The following is a 15647-nucleotide window of genomic DNA, read 5'->3' on the forward strand; positions in this document are numbered from 1 at the left end:
TTTTTTTCTCAGTCTAATTCTCAATTAATGTCTTCCATTGCTTGAAAGTGACAAACACATCACTTTTCTTCTTCAAAAAATACACCCAAACTTTTCTCGAATAATCATCAATAAATGTAACAAAGTATCGAGCACCACCCTTTGATGGAACCTGAGAGGGACCCCATAGATCTGAATGGATATAATCCAATGTACCGCTTGTTCTATGGATGCCTGTACTGAACTTGACTCTGCACTGTTTCCCGAACACACAATGCTCACAAAAGTCAAGAGATCTTGTTTTCTGGTCACAAAGCAAACCCCATTTGCTCAGGATTGTCATACCCCTCTCACTCATATGACCCAACCGCATATGCCATAACCGGGTGGTGTCTGAATCTGGATCATCTGAAGAAGACACAGCAGCTGAACCTGTTATCGTACTACCTTGAAGAAAGTAGAGGCCATCAACCTTGTTACCTTTCATTATAACCAATGAGCCTTTGCTAACCCAAATAACTCCACCTTCACCGGAATACTTGTATCCAAGGGAGTCCAAAGTGCCCAATGAAATAAGATTTTTCTTCAAATCTGGTATATGTCGAACATTCGTCAAAGTCCTCCCAATCCCATCATGCATCCTAATTATGATTGTACCAATACCAACAATCTTGCAGGCGACATTATTTCCCATCAAGACTAAACCACCATTGACTGAATCATAGGTAGTAAACCAATCCCTTTTAGGGGACATATGAAATGTACAAGCAGTATCAAGGACCCACTTGTCGTTAGAACGATCATTAGAAATGGTAACTACAAGGACAAGGTCTGAACCCTTAGAATTTCCTTCGACAACACCAGCCACAAAAGAGGAACTTTGCTTGTCACCTTCCTCTTTATTTTTCAACTTCGGACACTCGGATTTATAATGCCCATACTTTTTACAATAGTAACACTCTACTTTCTTCTTTGACCTGGACTGCGATCGACCTCTTAATTTACCTTTACCTGAATCCCTCTCACTGGATCGACCTCTAAAATTAAAAAAAAATTTCTGAACGACCCTTAATAAATAAACCCTCTACCTGATTATCACTACCTTTATTATTCAATCTTGTCCTCAACTCCATAGAATTCAAAGCAGATTTAACATCAGCTAAGGAGATAGTATCTCTACGGTACAACATTGAATTAACAAAATTATCAAAGGCATCCGGTAGTGAACGTAACAAAATCAGGGCTTGATCCTCATCACCTACTTTAATATCAATATTTTTCAGATCCAAAATAATTCTATTAAAGTCATCAAGATGATCACAAAGAGGCATACCTTCTTTCATCTTGAGGATATATAATCGTTGCTTCAAATACAATCGGTTAGTGAGGGATTTCGTCATGGAGAGCTTCTTCCAAAGTCCAGCGGTTGTTTCTTTATCGGCAACTTCTCTTAAAACTCCATCTGAAAGAGACAACAAAATTGCACTGTGGGCTTTTTCTTCAAGTTCCTTTGTTTCCTCCGTTGATGATGTTGATGGCACCTTGCCATCCAAAATCTTCGCCAAGCCTTGTTGTCGTAACAAAGCTCGCATCTTGATGCGCCAAAGGCTGAAACTATTCTGACCATCAAACTTCTCTACTTCAAATTTTGTAGTAGCCATCCCACAAAATAAATACCCGAGCTCTGATACCAGTTTGTTGTGACAAATGCAAATTCCAAGATCACTAAAGAAGTAGAAAAGTGCAGAATAGAAAAAATAACACAACCACACAAGACACCAAGATTTAAGTGGTTCGACTTAACAAGCTTACATCCACTGGCGGAGACGATCCAGGAGAAATTCACTAACAAAAAGTGGAGTACAAAGAGTAGTACAAACAAAACCACTCAAACCCAAAGGCCCCAATACACCCCAATTTCACTCAAAAGAGAATTAGATACAAAAGAGAAAAATATTCTCTAATCTTTTAGCACTCCAAAAGTGAGATCAAAATGAACAAAAATGATGTATCTCTCCTTCTCTTTGCAACACAAGTCTCTCTCTCGGCAAGCTCTTTCTTTTCTTCTTTCTCTCTTTTTCTTGCTAAAGTTGCTGCCTCTCCTCCCCTCTTGATGACCGAATGGCTTCAAATAAAACAACAAAGCCTTTTCACAAAGCTTCTAGAAGAAGCTCAATGAATGGAGAAGCCAAAGTGGACGTGTGAGAGAGAAAACATAAGTCAAAAGTATGGGATGCCATACTGTTGTGGGGCCACGGTAAGACTTGTGAAAACAAGTCACCAATTCTGACAAACGGGACAAAAACATGATGCAATTTATAATGCAGTAGCTTCCGAGCTTCCTCAAATACATCAATTGAAAAACCAGAGAAAGAAGTTTTATTCTGTTCGTGGTCATGACTAATGCTCACAAACTGACTGAAGGCACCTGTGGCAGGAACCCCTATTCTCAATGGCTTTTTCTCATCACTACAAGTGCAATATCCCTTTGGAACTGTTTGCAGGCCACCTGGCCAAAATATCTGCTCTAGATGATCTCCAGAAGAACCTTTATTGATTCTAACATTCATGCTATCATGATTACTGAAGCTCTCTGAGAAACCCAATTTTGGTGACCAAGATGCTATCTCCCTGTAGCTTTTTCCAATCACATTAATGATCCGTAAGAGTACTGGTGATTGTAACAATGTTCCATTTCTGAAGATTATCCTTCCACTTAGACCTTCAAAGTTACTTGACGAAATAATTTCAGATAATTTTTTTGATTTCAACCTTCCTTGTGATTTCTTGATGGCCTGATCAATAGCCCATGTTGCATCATAAGCACGAAGCGCAAAATTGCTTGGATTATCATTCTCATCTTCTGGGTACTTTGATCCATATTTCTTTCGGAATTTGATTTTAAACTGCTTGAATTTTTCACTAGAAGACTCAAAAATAGTCTAAAAACCAAGCAAGCCTTGCATGTTGTATGTGATTGAAGAATCAACTGAATCAAGAAGGATTGGAATCTCATCTGTTACAATCCATACGTAGCCTTTTTCCATCATACCCATTTGGTTTGCCTTCTCAAAAAGCCAAATAGCTAACTCTAAAGAAGACAGCAGAACTACGAAGACCCTGTTGCTCTTGCTCTGCAGTTTCTTAAGCTCTTCTTCAATGGCAGGTTTTGAGTCTGATGATAGAGAATATAGGGAAGGTAATGTTGAGTGTTGTTCAATCTCTGAGCCAACATCTCGGAGTGAATCAGAAAGGAGAGTTAATATTGCTCCTAGATCACTGGAAAAACCATTGTTGTTTTCGTAAATTGCTGTCACCTTTTGCCACTGAAAGTGGCCTACGATGGCAGCAATACACTTCATGTGGAGAGTGACATCGTTAGCCATTTGAATGAAAAATGTCGGTTGAAGTGGTACTATTGGTCGGAGATTAATAGCCGGCGAAGTTAGGGATAGGATAGGGACATCCTTGGTGGTTTTACCAATATCAGATATTAGAGCAGCCTCTTGAAGTGTCAGTGTTCCGATGATTGTTTGCACTTGTTTGGTATCAATGAGATCAATTGCGGCAATGGAAATTGTAATATTATTGAATTGCAACATTAATAGATGGATGCATGATGGGTTGTGAATCACAATTAATTGGACCTGACTGGCAAAACTTAGGCCTTTCAACTTTTTTAGGGCAAGCCACAATTGATTTGAATTGAAAAGAGTAAGAGCAAATTCAAAATGAATGCCCTGAAGTCAAGTAAGCATTACATATATATATATATATATATATATATATAAAAGGGGGGAAAAGTTTAAAGGTTGGTTGCACTACCCATAAGGTAGCTAGTTGGCCAGTTGCTCAAGAGAGTGGCCTTCATCTCTCTTTGAGGCGGTGGTCAGCCAACCTAAGGGGTTGGTTGGGATAGGGCAACCTCGGCCTTAACCCCAAGTTGGTGGTTTGCTACCTGGGGTGGACCGACTATCCTCACCCTTTAAGGTGGGGCTCAACCACTACACCAAAGGAGTCGTGGAGGGCCGACTACTCCCTTACCCTCTAAAGGGGTGGTTGACCACCCTAAGAGGTTGATTGACCACCCCTATAACTGATTTGGGGTTGATCAACCATAAAATAAAAAAAATAATAAAAAATTTATTGGTGGTGAACCACATCTAGACTAGTAATGCTCGGGTGGCCTAGGTGGTCAGCTCACTCCAACCAGCCTCTCAAAAACTAAAGGGGTGGTCAAACATTCCCTCTAAGGGGTGACCAATCAACTTAATTATGGGTTGATTTGGCTAGGGGTGTTCAACGAGCTGGTTATAACCAACCCATAAAGGCAATGGCCGAATTTGTTCTTTCCATTACTCATATTTGGAATGGCGATATGAACTCCCCTTATGTGGAGTGTTTATTGGTGAGTTATGGCCTAAGAGCATTCATATTATGCTCTTTAAATAAAAGTTAAATTTAAAGAGTAAAACTCACTTTTTCGAATTTGGAGAGCTACTTTTAAAATGAATCAAATATCAAACTTTTTACATCTTTCTTTACTTTAGTTAAATATTATTTTTTATTATTTTTTAATTACTTCTTTATTCTTGGTAGGTGATATAGAGAAGAAAAATTAATTATAAGCTTAAAAAACTAAATAGCTTTCACTTTTTTGGCACTTGATATTTGAAAAGCCTCGTTAACCAAAATTAAACTTGCAATAGAGTAAAGAGCTTGTTAAATGACCATTTTTGTGAGTTTTCTCAAATTTTTGAAGAAATGTCAAATATGAATGGACAAAAATTTCCTCCAAACCAGTCTCCTCCAACCCATGTAAAATAGTATCAAGTATCTATAAACATTTAAAAAGTATATTAAATTTAATCTAAGTTAGTAAACTGCTATTAATGAGATTAAAAATTTAATATACATTTTAAATGTTTATAGACACTTGGCACTATTTTACATGAGTTAGAGGATATTTCTTTTAAACTAGTTTGGAGGAAATTTCTGTCCAATATGAAGAGCTAAATATGAATGCTTAAACCATATTAAATGTACGTAACTTATGAACTAAATTCAATGCCCAATTTTCTTTTTGATCTCAAAAAAATAAAAGAAAATATATATATATATATAAAAGAAAAAATGTCTTACAAAAGCAATTGGGTTTTAGGTCCTATCCCTAGCTAACACGCTATTTAAGTTGGACGGAAGGATGAAGTTAAACAGCAGGCTGGCGTGCGTGCATGGGCACGCAGCGTGGTGTGTATCACGGTCCTGGACGGAAATCACAGAGTAGTTGTACTGAAATAACGAAGTGGTTGGACTGAAATCATGAGTAGACTGAGTAGTTATCATCAATACTACAATCTCGACAATATTCTTTAGGTGAAGTAAAACAGAACTCACCAGGCAAAAAAACTTTTAGTGGGAGTTACTATTTTTATTTAAGTCATTATGCTGACGTGGCTAGTCGGTGCATCTTAGCTTTCCCCTTTGGTCGGGTCCTATCATCTATTTTCTAATCATGGTCTTTGGTGGCAATTCAAGCTTTGCCATCCTAGGTAGTCTTCCCAATCCCAATCCGGATGGTAATGCAACCATTCTTACAAAAACATTTCTCCAAGCTAGAAGTTAAAAGTTAGAAAGTTTACCAGCTGAAATTGCCCGAGCTGAATTTCCATGGGAGTCTTTAAGTTTCAAAACCAGCTTGTTAGAACAATTCAACCGATGCAAATCTTGGAGGGCAATATCCACTGCTACTTTCAGTTCCTTTCCCACACGAGAATTATTGTTAAAAACAGCACCTACACTTGCAACCCTTTTTGTCGTTGGACAGTATCCTTCAGAGATCCTACCTTTTGATCCTATGGCCGTCAACAGCAACAGTAAGAAGAAGAATGACCACGACACATTTTGCTTTCAATGGAATTTCTTACATCTTCTGGTGCGCGAAGAAGATAGGTGAAGAAATTTGAATGACTTGACTTTGAGAAACAGAGGAGACTCAAACTTATATAAAGATATCAGATATGTGTATTCATTAGCTGACTAATTTAACGGTTCTTCCAAGAGGGATGGATAAAATCTTTGGAATTTCAAACGATTTCAGAATATTCTTCTGTTTTTGCTTTCTAGGAAGCTGAACGCAGATACTTGTTAATTTACACAATCATACTAGAAAACATCGATCATTGACTGTGTGAATCTAAGCGGAGTAAAAGATAAATATAAGGGAAGTTTATTGAATACGACATAAATCTTAGTTTGCTCAGCATATATATATATAGCTGCTGCTTTCTGTACCTAGTACTACGAAACTTCCATGAAAATTTCTGTGAGCACACCAAAACAGAGTCCTTTGAATTTTTATTCATAAAACGATTGAACAATCTATCTCTTGATAACTGAAGATAGGCTAAGAAGACAAAGAGTTGTAAGAAGACAAAGAGCTGTTGTAAATGCTAGCAGTTGTTTTACACAAGAAGACACAGCCGATTCTCATCTGTTGGAATTATCTGCATCAATTGAAGAGGACGATGAAACCGTTGCTGTTGTGCACTCATTTAGTTCATGATGGTTAACATTTCATTCAAGAAAATAATAATAATAATAATAATAATAATAATAAATAAAGACCATTTACGCATCATGCTTATAATGGTTAGAATATATGTAAAATATATATGTATTTATATATTTTATAAATATATAAATATATTTAGCTAGCTTTTGGGGTTGAAAGAAACCCAAAACCACCCAATACTGGTATCAAAGTCCAGGTTTACAAACAAGTCTCGGCCCAACAGTCCACGAGATAAACGGGTTGTCGCTGCACCGACCCAAGGCCCAATGTGTGGGGGCCAGGGGAGATTGTTGGGGTTATCCCACATTCCTTGTGAAAGGGGCTTGTAGTCAGTTTATAAGTGTGAGGGAAAGCTTTACCTCTTGAGCTAGCTTTTGGGGTTGAAAGAGGCCCAAGACCATCCAACACTAGTATCAGAACCACTTTCTTGTGGCCTTCAACGTCATTGACCATTTCGGGTGTTCTCTCCAACAATCTCATTGCTTTGCTACATCCACCTGTCACGCTCCTCCATGCTTCACCATGCGCGCCACACGCCAGTCAGATTCAGTGCACCGATCTGATAACCACCCAAGTGGGCTCATTTTTCTTTTGTTCCCTTTTTTTTTTTACTTTTTATTTTTGGCATGTCGTCAGCCCCTTTTAAAGTTTGGCTCATTGTCAGCCTTGACCCGTTGTCGGCCCCTTTTTGGATTTTGGCCCGTCGTCGACCCCTTTTGAAGTTTGGCTCATAGTCAACCCTGGCTCGTTGTCGGCCCCTTTTGAAATTTGGCTCATTGTCAGCCCTGGCCTGTTGTCAACCACTTTTGGAGTTTTGGTCCGTTGTCGCCCCTTTTGCATCTGCATTCACCAACCACCTACCGTCGTCCCTGGCCGCCCTGTTAGCATCTATCTCTTCCGGCAGTCACCACCATTTATGGCTCATTTTTGGTCATTGTTTCTGATTTCAAACTCATGGTTCTAAAATATTCCACCTTGAGTTTGAGCGGAGATGTTAGAATATATGTAAAATATATAATATTTTCTGTATATTCCATAATTATGCTAATATCAAATATTCTCTATTTATGGGTTGATTGTAATCAAATATTGGGATTGTAATCAAATCAAGGGATTTGATTACAATAATTGTATTTAGACATTACCCTATAAATAGGAACCTTTGTATTGTAGACAAATCAAGTTAATGAGCACAATGTAACCCTAAGGGGTATTCCAAGTGGTGGACGTAAGTGTCTAATACCGAATCATCGGTAAAGTTTTTTGTGTTCATTTTCTATATTGCTTCCGCTCATATTTCTACATCTTCATTATTTCAACATGGTATAAGAGTTATATATTTTAACAATAATACTCAAAACGAACCCAAAAAACACACACACAACCTACTATGAGAAAGACAAAGAATAACAAGATATTACAAAACTAGAACGATGATTCTCCCATCTTACGGCTTTTTAAGGTTAGATTGTTTTATTATAGGTGAAAAATATGAGATCAAAATTGTCTTCACATGCATAGATAACTTTAAAAGAAAAACTCTTCAAATAGCTTGATCTAATTTTCAAAATTTGAGATGAAGGTTTCATGTTAAGACGAGAAAATCTTCTCCGATACATATTTAACCCCACCAACCATCCCTCATTTATAAAGTATCCTCACAAATTACCACTTGTGACACGTGACCTTCTTCAACTACAAATCATTGAAAAAAAAAAAAAAAAACCTTTTCGTTAGTGGAGTACGTTAATTCAAACATAAAAAGCACGTGTGTCATGCATTTGCTCATTTTTGCTTGAAATAATGAAAATTCGCTTCAAGTAAAAAAAAAAAAAAAAAAAAAAAAACAGAACCAGAATCCCCAAAAAAGCATTCGCTCTCTCGTAAAGTCTCTCTGAACACTGTTCACCTTCCCCTATTTTCTCTTCCTTTTCCTACTTTCTCTCCTTTTTTTCTCCTTCCTCTCTTCGATCTAAGGAGAACTTGAATCCAGAGATTGCTAATCTTATAAACCAGACTTCAGCTCTGAGTTGGTCAGATACTCCCCCTCCCCTGGTCATCCCACTCATCAATCCTATCGCCCCTCCTTCCCTTACTCTCGTGGGAAAGATATTTTCTTCTCAGCCTCTTTCCAGAGTTACTATAAAAAGCAATATTTCTCTAGCTTGGAAATTTCTAAAATCTCTTGTTTCTGAAGACAGAGATGATAATTTAATAGTTTTTACTTTTGAAAACTTGGAGGACCTCACTAGAGTGTTGGAAAACTCCCCTTGGAACATTAAGGGTTCTCCTCTGTTCCTAAAGAAGTGGTCACATGAAGATGCCATTGAAGATTTGGATTTCTTAAAAGCTGCGTACTGGGTGCAAATCCATAATCTTCCTTTGGATTTGGTAACTGTTGAGAATGCTAATGGTATTGGTGCAAGTTTAGGATAGCTGTTGGCTGTGGATAATGAAGATAATTTGAAGCCTTCTAGAAAAAGCTTCCTGAGGATACGGGTTCTTCTAAATCTCCTCAATCCTTTGGTACCTGGTTTCACACATCATAGACCTCCGAAAGCTCCTCTCTGGGTGCAGTACAAATATGAGAGGCTTTCTGACTACTGCTATACTTGTGGAAGATTAGGGCACCTCTCTTTTTCTTGCCCTGTGGATCCTAAACCTCCTGATCATGGCAGATATGGTGACAAGTTGAAAGCAAGTCCTCCAAATACCAATAGGGTTGTTCAGCTCATTCAACCTAGGAGGCAGATGTCTGTGATTGAAGGTTCTAATGAGCTTGCTATCGTCCCTGTTCCAAACCAGCCTTCCACTGAGTCAACCCATTTCTCTACCCCGGGTCATCCTCACCAAACCCACCAAGACCATTCCACCTCCTCCCGCTCTTTTCCCAATCCCCAAGGTATTCTCCCTTCCCCAAATTACGCTAGTCACTTCTCATTGAGCCCCATTAATCCCAACTCTGTTTTTATTAAAAAGTCTCCTATTGTCAAGTTTCTGCCATACCTCAATAACTCCTCTTTAATTCTCACCAATACCGAGAAACTCAACTCTCTCAATCTCTGTTTACCTGAAAACACGTGGCCTTCTTCTACTAAGACTTCAACTGCTATTGGGTCCCATTCCCTTTTGAACTTATAGTTCTAATCCCTACTTGGATCCTGTAGAACCTGGTTCCACCTCAACCAATCTAGTTACTCAAAATTTTAGTTCTCCCCACACTCCCACGCATCTTGTCTCCTTGCCTGGACTGAGTACTCCTCTCTCCTTTGTCTCTTCTACTCAAAAACAGCCCCGTCATTCTTCTACCACCTCCTCTAGAAAACGTTACCATCCTTACCCCCAAACCTCCTCATCAAAAAAACCTAATCTAGGTTCCACTCTCTCCTCCTCCAAAATTGATGATGATTTTTCTCATAATGTTCAGAGTTCCTCTTCAGAAAATTCTTTGGCAGCCGGGGTGGCGGGCTTCAATCTGCCCCCACCAGCTCAATGAAGGTTTTAGCTTGGAATTGTCGGGGTTTAGCTCGTGGCCCGACAATTCGTGCTCTCCGAGCTTTGATCAGAACTCATCATCCTGATCTCATCTTTCTCTTTGAAACCAAAATTCCCTCTTTTCATTTTCGCACCTCTTTGTTTGGTTTGGGTTTCTCAAAGTGGTTGGAAGTTCCTCCAGTTGGTTCTCAAGGGGGGCTTTTTTTGTCTTGGAAGGATGATGTGGACGTTGAACCGGTCAGACTTGACAAGAATTGTATTTCTTGTATTGTGTACTCGGATCCTCTGCATAGGCCTTGGTTGTTCTCTGGTGTGTATGTTCCTCATACCAGTCAGAGACGTTCAGAATTTTGGCCTCTCTTGGCTAGGTTGGGTAATTCTTTTGGTGGTGCCTAGTTGCTGCTAGGTGATTTTAACTCCATTTTGTCTTCTTCAGAGAAGAGTGGAAGCCGTGCTTTTGGTTCTTCTTCTCACGGTGATTTTGTAGACTTTGTTCACTCAAATGCTCTGGTGGACCTTGGTTTTGTTGGCAACAGATTTACTTGGAGTAATTGTAGGATGGGAAGGGCAAATATTCGTGAAAGACTGGATAGGGGGCTGGCAAACCAGAGTTGGGTTCATCTTTTCCCAAACTCTTTGATTAATCACTTCCTAGCAACCCAATCAGATCATTGCCCTCTTTTGATATCTACTTCTAGTACTTATCGTAATCTTCCTAAACCTTTTCGGTTTGAGGCTTTTTGGACTAAGGATAAGTCTAGTCATGGGGTTGTGGCAGAAGCTTGGTTGGGTGAGGTGGAAGGTTCCCTGGCTTTTTCCTTGAGTAGAAAATGGAAGAATACAAAGAATGCCTTGAAAAATTGGAATCATCACCATTTTGGCCACATTCAACACAAGATTAAATCACTGATGGCTGATATCAGTGTGATCCAATCTATTCCACACTTTGTTGGTAATGCGGCCACAGAGCAGGTTCTTCAGGAAGACTTGCAAGAACAGCTTTTGAGGGAGGAAGTCCTGTGGAAGCAAAAGTCTAGAGAGTTGTGGCTTACCTGTACTGACCTCAACACGAAGTTTTTTCATGCCTCTACGGTGTGCTGTCGCAGGTATAATTCTGTTTCTAGTCTCAAAACTATAGAAGGTATTACTATTGTTGGTAGAGAGAATATTGGCAATTATTTGGTGCAGCACATCAGTAACCAATTTACTACTACTAATCCTAATTTAGATAGTAGTCTCTCTGACTTGGTTGATAAGGTGGTCACAGATGAGGAGAATGTAAGTCTTTGTGTAATTCTTGATGAGTATGAGATTTTCTCAGCAATTTCTAATCTTGGCCTTAATAAGGCTCCGGGTCCTGATGGCATGACTGGTTTATTCTATAAATCCTACTGGCCAATTGTTAAAGATTGTGGTTTCCTCAGTTCAATCTTTCTTTCGTGGTGGTTTTCTTCTCAAAGAATTCAATCACACCAACATTGCTCTTATCCCTAAGGTAGACAACCCTCACTTGTTGCATCAATTTAGACCTATTAGTCTTACAAATTTCAACTGTAAGATTATTTCAAAAATCTTACCCTCTAGACTCAAGCCTATTTTGAACAAGATAATTTCTCCTACTCAGTCGGCTTTTCTAAAAGGAAGATCCAATCACGACAATACCAGTCTTGCTCATGAGCTAATCCATACTATGAAACAAAAGAAAGGTAATGGTGGCTTAATGGCCTTGAAGCTTGATATGGCTAAAGCTTTTGACTCCATGGAGTGGGTGTTTCTGATAAAAATTTTAAACCTATTGGGTTTTCATCCTACTATGGTTTAGTGGATCAGTCAATGCATCACTACCTCCTTTTTCTCTATTCTCCTTAATGGTGCTCCTTTTGGTAAGTTTTATCCGACCCGTGGTCTACGCCAAAGAGATTCTCTCTCTCCATTCCTCTTTATATTGGGGTCTGAGATTCTTTCCAGATTAATTTTTTGTGAGGAAAATTTGAGTCTTCTTCATGGTATTAAAATGGCTAGAATGTGCCCTCCTATTTCACATCTTTTGTTTGCAGATGATGTTATTATCTTCTCTAGGGCTAATGTTTCTGAAGCTAGGGTGATTCTCAATTGTCTCAACACTTACTCTGCTTAGTCTGGGCAGCATATCAATATGGCTAAATCTGCAGTTCTTTTCAGCAAAAATTGCCATGTCAGCTCCAAAGCTTCTATCAATGAGATCCTCAACTTGGCACGAATTCCAGCCCGTGCTAAGTACCTTGGTATCCCTCTCTTCATGCATAGAAATAAGCAGGATTCTTTTGTTGAGCTCAAGGACAGGATTTTTGCTAAAATCTCAGGTTGGAGAGCTAGACTTTTATCTCAAGCAGCCAGAACCACTTTGATTAAGTTAGTGGCTAATGCTATTCCAACTTATCTTATGTCTTTATTCCTCCTTCCGAAGGCTTGGTGTTCGGCTATCAATTCTGGCCTTAGGAAGTTTTGGTGGGGCTATCCACAAGAAAAGAATTGAAGCACAATCTCTCCCTTCTCTCTTGGGAAAGCATTTGCAAGCCGAAATCCTTGGGTGGTTTAGGTATTAGGACTATGGAATCTCTTAATAACTCCTTACTTGTAAGACTTGGCTGGAAGATGACTTCAAATCAATCCCTTCTTTGGGTTGATTCTCTTAGGAGTAAGTATCTCAAGAATGGTATTTCTTTCCTAAATGCTCCTACCAATCCTAGCTCTTCTTGGCTTTGGAAGGGCTTGCTGAAAAATAGGAAGGTTGTTGAGAAGGGAGCTTGTATTTCCATCTCTAGTGGTTTGAATGTGGATATTTGGTCTTCTCCTTGGATTCCTTTGATGCCTAATTTTAGGCCTATTCCTAATGCTAATTTGGATGTTTGTCCCTCTCTTACTGTGGCTGATCTTATTATTCCAGGGGAGCAAGTTTGGAATTCTCTCATATTGCAAGACCTTTTTGATCCTGCTTCAGTTCAACATATCCTCAGCATACATCTCCTTTATAGGCCTTCTTTTGACAACTGGTCTTGGATTCCCTCTTCTTCAGGCCTTTTTTCAGTGAAGTCAACACATGATCTCTCTCTTTCTATGGAAAGGGAAGGCCTTCTCCTCTTCATTCTGAAGCATGGTTGCTCCTTTGGGGGCTTAAATTACAAGCAAGGTTGAAGCACCTTTTATGGAAGGTTGCTTGGGATATTTTGCCATCAAGAGCCAAGATTAGTCGCTTTGTGGTCTCTGATGACCCTGCTGCTTGGGTGTGTCCCTTCTGTAAGGGACCTTTGGAAACATTATCTCATTTATTCTTGGAGTCCAACCTGCCCATTGCTTTATGGAGCTCTTCTCCTTGGCAGATTTCTACCTCCAGGTTTGCAATTCGTCCCATCTCTGTTTGGATTTCTGCAATCCTCTCTCCCATGGCGTCTTTTGGTATTCCCAAACCTAAGGTGAGAAAGTTCCAGCTCTTTGCTACTCTTGTTATGGATTTTATTTGGAGGGCTAGGAACTTGCTTATACATGATGGTCTTCAACCTTCTTCTAGTCAAGCTATTGTCCAGGTTTCTAGCAGTCTTAATCACCGTATTACTGCTTGGCGTGAGCTTGATCTTCCCACTCTATGGATGCCTCCGGTTGTAGGTTTTGTCAAAAGGAAATTTTGATGTTGCAGTGAAGGGGTCTTTTGCGGTTGCGGCGGCAGTGATTAGTAATGATATGGGTAACATTATAGGTGCTGCCACTCAAAAGCTTAATTCCTTTAATGTTCTGCAAGGGGAAGCTTCTACAGCTTTGTTGGCTGCTCGTTTAGCAGTCTCCTTCGGTTGTGATAAGCTTATGTTAGAAGGTGATGCCCTTCTGGTTGTTTTGGCTATAAACAACCCGTCTTTATTCTCTTCTTGGAATTTTGCTAATTGTATTTCTAACATTAGTTTAGTTCTTTCTTCTTTTCAAAGCTGGAATGCTTTGAAAGTTTCTCGATGTGTCAACTTTTGTGCGCATGCTCTAGCTAAATGAGCCGCTTCCAATCTTGTTTTTTGAAGCATTCCTATGGGATCTCCTATTCTCTCTTCCATTCAGATCGGGAATAGGAAAGATCCTCCCTTGTAGTCCTTTCTTCCTTATTCAATTAAAAAACAAAAAAAACAAAAAAATCTTAAAAAACTTAAAAGAACACAAGAAAAAAAATAACAACAAAAAGAAACAAAACGAAATTAAAGATGGGTGGTCGAATCACCCCACTACCGCGCTCGGTAATTGGGGATGACTCGACCACTCCATATTGATGGATTAGCCCACCCCTCAAATCACATGGGAGTGGTCGAATCACCCCTAAAACACAGTTAGGGGTGGTTCGACCAATCCCTAGGGATGACTCGGTCACCCCAAATCACTTGAGGGCTGTCCAACCACCACCCTCAAGTATTGGGTGACTAACCACCTTTATTTTATTTTATTTTATTTTAGTTTAGTTTCTTTTTAACTAAATTTTTTAAACTCTGAGGGTTTTTTTTTAAAAAAAAAAATTTTCCCTTCTATTTTATTACTTTTTTTGATTTGTTTTTGAAAAATTTGAGGGCGTTTTAAGTAATTTTTTTCTAAACTCAGTTTACTTTCGTTATCTCACACGTTAAAAATTGAAATTTGCGTGTTACATGTTTGTTTTTACATTGACTTTGGGAGTGCGTTTTTTAAAAAATAATCTGCGATTTTAAACCAAATCGCAATTTTAGGGTGTTTGGGATTGCGATTTTAAAAACGCAAATTTTAAAATCGCAAAAAAATCTGCAATTTTCATAAGCTGATTAGAGGGTGCTTATTGGAAAAAGTGCGAATTTAAAACAAAATCACGATTTCTATTAAAAAGATATTTGGCGCAATAGTTACCTTTTTTAAAACGGGAATGAAAAAAATACTAAGAATACCCACCTAAAATATATTAAAACTTTTTTTTTTTCTTCATCCTCTCTGTCTTGTTCATCCTTATTGGTAATTTGGTCATGAAACCGCAATTATATGCTAATGTTATCCAAACACTCAATTGATAAAAAAGTACTTTTTAGTATGTTTTACCAAACGCCTGTGCGATTTTAAAAAGTAGCGATTTTAAAAACGCAATTTTTAAAATCGCACTTATTAAAATCGCACTCCCAAACGGGCATAATGCGCTTCACTAACAAAAAGTGTTTTCTTGCCAGTTGAAGGGGAGTCATGTGTCGCGAGTTGTAATTCGTAAGGGAAATATGTAAATGAGTGATACTTAGTGATGTAATTAACCCTATTTTTTGTTACCTCTTTCTGCACAAGTGTTATTATTATTATTATTTTGAATAGAAGATGAATTTCATTTATGGAATTTAAAACATTACAACCATTTCGATAAATACATCATCTCGAATATAAGGAGGAATCTCCTCCATCTAAATATGTTCTTCCTGTTGGTACACCATTTTCTTAGCTAATTTGTGCGCTGTAGCTTCTCTCTTGACATGGTTCGTCCACCCTATTTGATTATTCAATATTATCATTGAATCTTCAACTACCTGCTATATGGAAGGATATTTTTATCTTTTCACTATTTGAGAGAATAAAAATACTC

The 15647-nt window shown here is 38.6% G+C and overlaps 2 protein-coding genes across 2 annotated transcripts; both read left to right on the forward strand.

Moving 5' to 3' along the window:
• Nucleotides 1-5494: 5494 nt before the first annotated feature.
• LOC132185076 (uncharacterized) lies at nt 5495-12563 on the forward strand. Its single transcript, XM_059598901.1, has 6 exons — nt 5495-5558; nt 8751-8966; nt 9012-9455; nt 9981-10421; nt 10485-11420; nt 12220-12563. The coding sequence occupies exons 1-6, from the start codon at nt 5495-5497 to the stop codon at nt 12561-12563; spliced, it is 2445 nt and encodes an 814-aa protein (XP_059454884.1).
• A 74-nt stretch (nt 12564-12637) lies between these two features.
• LOC132185077 (uncharacterized) lies at nt 12638-13713 on the forward strand. Its single transcript, XM_059598902.1, has 2 exons — nt 12638-12982; nt 13153-13713. Exons 1-2 carry the CDS (start codon nt 12638-12640, stop codon nt 13711-13713), a joined length of 906 nt encoding a protein of 301 aa, XP_059454885.1.
• Nucleotides 13714-15647: the final 1934 nt, after the last annotated feature.

Source organism: Corylus avellana, chromosome ca6, assembly GCF_901000735.1.
Source record: "Corylus avellana chromosome ca6, CavTom2PMs-1.0".
Classification (NCBI taxonomy): Eukaryota; Viridiplantae; Streptophyta; class Magnoliopsida; order Fagales; family Betulaceae; genus Corylus; species Corylus avellana.

What these genes read in the sequence shown, in the direction of transcription:
- LOC132185076 (XM_059598901.1), top strand. Translation starts at nt 5,495, where the DNA reads ATGGTCTTTGGTGGCAATTCAAGCTTTGCCATCCTAGGTAGTCTTCCC. An exon ending in TCCCAATCCCAATCCGGATG is followed by an intron (nt 5,559 to 8,750) that starts GTAATGCAACCA and finishes TTGTTTCTGAAG; the next exon opens with ACAGAGATGATAATTTAATA. An exon ending in GGGTCCTGATGGCATGACTG is followed by an intron (nt 11,421 to 12,219) that starts GTTTATTCTATA and finishes CTAAATCTGCAG; the next exon opens with TTCTTTTCAGCAAAAATTGC.
- LOC132185077 (XM_059598902.1), top strand. Translation starts at nt 12,638, where the DNA reads ATGGAATCTCTTAATAACTCCTTACTTGTAAGACTTGGCTGGAAGATG. An exon ending in TTATTATTCCAGGGGAGCAA is followed by an intron (nt 12,983 to 13,152) that starts GTTTGGAATTCT and finishes TTCTATGGAAAG; the next exon opens with GGAAGGCCTTCTCCTCTTCA.